General features: G+C 37.8%; 1 protein-coding gene across 1 annotated transcript; it reads left to right on the top strand.

Moving 5' to 3' along the window:
- Positions 1-4609: 4609 nt before the first annotated feature.
- LOC106313839 (zinc-finger homeodomain protein 9-like) lies at positions 4610-5972 on the top strand. Its single transcript, XM_013751760.1, has one exon. It carries the CDS (start codon positions 4845-4847, stop codon positions 5778-5780), a length of 936 nt encoding a protein of 311 aa, XP_013607214.1. The 5' UTR covers positions 4610-4844; the 3' UTR covers positions 5781-5972.
- The last annotated feature ends 28 nt before the right edge of the window (positions 5973-6000 follow it).

The raw sequence follows: 6000 nt of genomic DNA, 5'->3' as shown, positions 1-6000 counted from the left end.
AAATCAGAAACAAGAATCAAACATTCATTGAGTATCATGAAAGCAAAGTGTTTACCTTTTGTTTGTCAGACATTATAACAAAGCCGTTCCCATTTTCCAATCCCAAATCCAAGGCCAAACGCTTCACAAACCAATCCCAGTTTGTATCATTCTCTATCTCCACTACAGCCCAAGCAATAGGGACAATCCTATTGTCTCCATCTCTTCCAACCGCAGCCAACAACTGTCCCTTGATGTCCCATTTCAAAAAGGCTCCATCTAAGCCAATAACAGGCCTACAAGTCTTCTTCCATGCTTCCTTTTGTGCTTGGAAACACATGTAGAGTCTGTAGAACCGCTGCTTGGTTCCAACCGTGGCTCCTGGTATGGTTTCAATTTCCATGGTTGATCCAGGATTGCTCCTCAATATCTCTGCTTGGTAATCCCAGATTTTATCAAAATGCTCCTCATGGGTAATCCTTAGGGTTACGTTCAAACACGGGTTTCATTTTGTTTGATTGCAATCAAACACATCTTTTGATCAATAAAAATAAACATGTGTGATAACCTTCCGAAAAGTCCACTAGCTCAGTGACAATACCCCCTTACGACCACGAGTGCACGGGTTCGAGTCCAGGCAACAACAATTTTAATTAAGCAAAACGACGTCGTCTTGAGATTTTGTGTTTAACAAAACAACTGAATGAAACGACGTAGTTTCTCTAAACCGCAGTAATTAACGGTGAGTTAACACTGTCTTAACTGTCCGTTAACGGTGTGTTAATTTGGTTAGTCAACCGTAAGTTTGTGAATTAACTAAAAAAGTCAACAAAAGATCAGGGTTTTATTGGTCTGGTTCGAGTACAGGTTTCTATTGGCAATTCCCGCAAAGTTCAGTGTTTTTTTGGCCGATTTCTCATTTTTAATAACACAGCTATATAAACGACGTCGTTTGTCTTTAATCAGACAAAGTGATGAAACGACGTCGTATACTTTAACACCCAAAATTAACGTCCGCTTAATTAACAGTTAACTCGGTTAACGGTATGTTTATCTGGTCAGTCAATCGTAAGTTTCTTAATAAACCCGAAAAGTCAACAAAAGTTCAGGATTTTATTGGCTAGCCCATATGTCCAGGTTTCTTTTGGCAATTCCTGAAAATTTCAGTGTTTTTTTGGCCGATTTCTCAAATATCTATCAACAAAAGAATGGTATTTAAAGTTATGCCTCCGATTAATATGATTCGTGATGAATTATTTGACCCACAAAAGATTTTGTAGTCCAACTCTTGGGTGATAGAGTCATTGATATTTGTTCTTTAAAAGGTGCCACATGATCCCCATTAAAATTTGTACTACTCTCATTATCTTTTTTCATCATTTACCCTCCCCCTGGCCCCTCCAACCTGAATAATCAAATAATTGTTTGGTTACCATGTCAAAACATAGATATTATAAATGAATCTTAACACTACGAACAAAGAATCGTTTTTAAAGTTAAAGATAGAAAATTAAGAAAAAATGTAACTGGAGCTGTCGCCATCTTTCCAGCTCTCAACATTTTGTCTGGAATGTGATGAAAAACTTTCAATGCTTGAATATGGATGTCATAGTTCAGATCAGTGATACTAATTCAAAACATAGAAAAAACATTGCTGACAAAGATCTAATCGTCCTTGATTAAATAAAGGCATCAATTCACTATTTCGTAGTTATATCTAACCAAAACTTAGAAACTATTTATAGTTAAACTTTTAAAAAATTAATACTTACTTGATTAATTAATAACATGTTAAAATGTTAAATTTAATTAGAAGTTTCGAATTGATCTGTATAAAAATTAATAAATTAGAATGAGATGATATTTTAAAGCTCTTATATAGATATATAATTCCAATAATGATTATATAAATTTATACATATATAACTGAAAATACTAAAATATGACTCAGTGTTTTTGTTTTATGTGAATTATCTAAGCTCGATTTATTCTTATCTGATGAGAATTATGTGTAGCTTTAATTTTTTTGAAACATTTCTAAATTATGGTATCTATATTATTGTTTAAGAAGTTTTTTTACTGATTTTTTACGTTCACCACAATTTTATGATGAATCATTAGTTTTAATAAATAATATTATAGATTCCATTGATTTGTAAGTTCTTGCTTTTTTATGACCACATAGTTAAGCAAAGAAAAAAAAGAACTTTCGTTGTTATGGACCAACCATGCAATTCATGATTCTTTGCCCAAGAAAATAAAAGAGGATACTCGTTTCTATGTTCCGTCTTTATCATCTTCTATCCAACATTTAAATTTAAACTAAACATTTTCTGATAATTAAAATGCATAAGTTGGTCAACTTGTGAGCTGTAATAGCATTAATTGATTACGTATTAGCCAGGTTTGATTTATATTTTCCCGGAAAGAAAGATAATATATTTTGTTGGATTTCTTCAAAAGATTATTGAAAAAATACTATTTTTAACTTTATACTATCTGCTAAATTTTTTGATAATTAGGAGAATTCGGGGGTTTTGACTAAGACCACCACTTATTGTTACGTTGATGCCATGGATTGACGTGTGTGGAGTTTTCAAGTACGTGTCAGTCTTAATTATTTGCGTGTTGAACTATGATTACGTAGTTTATTAGTAAAAAGTATTTTTTGAAAAAAGAAGGAAAACCATATTTTATTGTCATACAAATCACTCACATATCACGCCAAAGAAAAAAAACCTTTGGTCGTGTCTGGTGGATTAGTGACATGAAGCGCACAGAAAGTTAAAGCCTGCAACACGGTTTCAGGAGTTAAGTGTAAATATGGCTGGTCTCTTGAACGATATTAATTAGTCGAATAACAATAAACCTAGTGGAAATCAATTACCTGTAATAAGACGTGAATATGTGTCGCTGTAAATGTAATGCGTGTTGTAACAATAAATGCCCTAATCAGCTATGTTAATCGCTTATTCCGTAGGCCAAATCCGAATATAGACGAATTTGATATTCGAAAATGGGTTAACAACCAAAGCCTTTTTGAAATGAAAAAAATGATAATGGTCCGTAGATAGAAACACAATTGGTATGTGGAGCAATGGTAAATTTCAATTGTATAAACGTATAAAACTATAAAAGTGAATTATTTTGCAATTATTTTATTGGTTCCTTGTATTTGTATGGTGAAATTCTGGTTTAATTTAATACTTCCTCCTTTTCCACTTTTTTTTTGTCGTTCCCCCTTTTCCACTTTTTTTTTCTTTCATCGAGAGTTTATTAAATGGACAGAACCCAAAGGACAAAGCCGAAAAACACGTTACAAAGAGGACAGAGAGCTCAACACAAAGAGCAAACGAAAAGACTATAGTGGGCCGCAACCCAAACCCCAAACCCGTAAGCGCCATATCGCACCACGCGTATTTCGTGGTCGAGACACATGTTAAGATCCTCACCAGCGAGGAATACGTGTCACAAAGCCGCCACCTGTTATCGAAACCTCCACTCGAGGGCACGTGTCATAAGATCAGATCGCCGCCGCTCTTCACCGACATGCAAGACGCTACCGACACACTAAACGACATCCACCGGAAGCATACCGGAAAACAAGATGCCGAGATCGGACACCGCGCATCGGATGGTGAAGAAGATCTTCCACCATAGTCGGAGAAAGGCGCGACCCAACACCGTCCTCAAGCCCACCAAACCCACCGTCGATCCACGCTTTGAAGAAACAAATCAATCATCTACAATCAATCCAAGAACAACCAACATGGAGTCTCAAATCAAGAGTCGATTGAGCGAAGAAGAACAAAAGCGAAGATCGCAGACCGAGAAGCCGGAGAAACAACGGTGCTTTTAGAGCCACTGATTCCCGGAATCGTAAGCCGACGAAACCGATGCTATCGGAGCCACCGGTTCTCGGAAACTAAGCCGGCGACGTCGGTGTATAGGAATCACCGCCTCCCATAATTGAACCTGATAGACTCGAACTGGAACCGGAACCATAAGAAACTCCGGCCGAGGTTTCATCTCCTCCTTCCTCTGTGTCAGATCGTAGAGAGGGAACATAGCTGAAGGAGAGAGTTTATATAATCAAAGTTTCCTCCTTTTTCACTTTAAATAGTATTTTCAGAATTTGTTTTTGTTTTATTTTAAATAATGTTTTCGAGTTTTTATGTAAGAAAAAATGTAATTTGACGTTTAAAACCATTTATATTCTGCAGTATAATTTTTATTAGTTGGATTAGCTGTAGTTATTGTTGTTTTTAGGCAAATGAAATAGACTAACTAAAAATTAGTAATTTTTTGATCTGTGTGTAAATATCTTAAAAATTAATTATTTGAAATAGAAGAGGGGATAATTGATAAAGTTGTTTTAAAAAGTCAAAACAAGAAGTGTCAAAATGCATGAGAAAGTTTATAACAGTCTAGGTTGAAGACATTTACTAGTCTATATATTCCCCACCCCTGCTATGGGTCCAAGTTTGCCATTAACCATAGTTAAATCATCAATCCTGAAACCCTGTCTTTTGAATATTATTTTTAAATATATGTAATACTATTATTCCTATTTAATTATTTATTAGTTTTCATTTCTCCTATTAATTATTTTATTCTGTCTTAGCAAGCATTCATCGCCAGATTCACAGATATCTTATAAGACATCTTCCCCATCCTTCAAAAGTTTTATTTTAAACATATTAAATGATCTCCAAAAGCTGATTAGCTCTCTTTATCTAGAGTTTCTTTTATCTATCTTCTCCCTTTCTGAATATCATTTTCTGTTAGAGCATAACCTAAACCCTTTTCTAACAAGATTATCTTGAAAATATTAAAAAGCCATAGATGCTTTTGAGTTTTGAGCAATGGATATGACTCTTAAATCTCCTGAACCCGAACCCGAAACTCCAACCCGTATCCAACCAGCCAAACCAATCTCCTTCAGCAACGTAATTACCAAACGCCACCACCACCACCACCCGATCGCCGTCACCTACAAAGAATGCCTCAAGAACCACGCGGCAGCGATTGGTGGTCACGCACTCGACGGTTGCGGGGAGTTCATGCCGTCTCCTTCTTCCACACCTTCCGATCCAACTTCCCTCAAGTGCGCCGCCTGCGGTTGCCACCGTAACTTCCACCGCCGTGACCCTGAAGATTCCTCTCTCACCTCAGCCGTGCCTCCACCGTCTCTTCCTCCATCTTCCACACTCGAGTACCAGCCTCACCACCGTCACCACCCACCTCCACCGGCTCCTCATCTCCCTCGCAGCCCTACTTCCTCTTCTCCGCCGCCTATATCCTCCTCTTACATGCTACTCGCTCTCTCCGGCACCAATAAACCCGGCGGAAACAGCTTACCGTTCTCAGATCTCAACTTCGCCGCCAACAACCTCTCCACTCACCACCTTACTCCAGGCTCTCGCAAGCGGTTCAGGACGAAGTTCAGCCAAGCTCAGAAAGAGAAGATGCACGAGTTCGCCGACCGTATCGGGTGGAAGTTTCAGAAGCGCGACGAGGACGACGTGCGCGACTTCTGCCGTGAGGTTGGAGTCGATAAAGGAGTACTCAAGGTGTGGATGCACAATAACAAAAACACCTTCAACAACCGCCGCGACCAGCCAGTCGCTGGCGGAACCACCGTACATTGCGTTGACAACGACGTAGCAGTTAACAACGCCAAGGATGATGGCGTTCACGGTGGAAACGGTTTAGAGCACAACCTACACGGCGATGGAGCTGACGGCGGAAACGCTAATGGCTCGTCTTCTTCTTCGGGAAAGAGCAATAATGAAGCTTAAGCTTTGTTTAGCTTAGATCATAGAGAGTAAGCACTGCTATTATCGTCTTAATACAATTTATTATATCGATAAAACTCTTTTAGCTCTTTTTTGCTTTTGTTTTTACTACTCATTATTTTGTTTTCCGATTTTAATTTGATCCTCATTACCACGAAGTTGTCTCAGTGAGTTAATAATATAACACGTTGAGTAGCTCAGAAAATATTTCCATAAGAGGAAG

This window comes from Brassica oleracea, chromosome C9 (assembly GCF_000695525.1).
Source record: "Brassica oleracea var. oleracea cultivar TO1000 chromosome C9, BOL, whole genome shotgun sequence".
Classification (NCBI taxonomy): domain Eukaryota; kingdom Viridiplantae; phylum Streptophyta; class Magnoliopsida; order Brassicales; family Brassicaceae; genus Brassica; species Brassica oleracea.
The sequence above is the reverse complement of the archived record's forward strand: the minus strand, read 5'-3'. Positions and strand labels throughout refer to the sequence as shown.

What these genes read in the sequence shown, in the direction of transcription:
- LOC106313839 (XM_013751760.1), top strand. Translation starts at nt 4,845, where the DNA reads ATGGATATGACTCTTAAATCTCCTGAACCCGAACCCGAAACTCCAACC.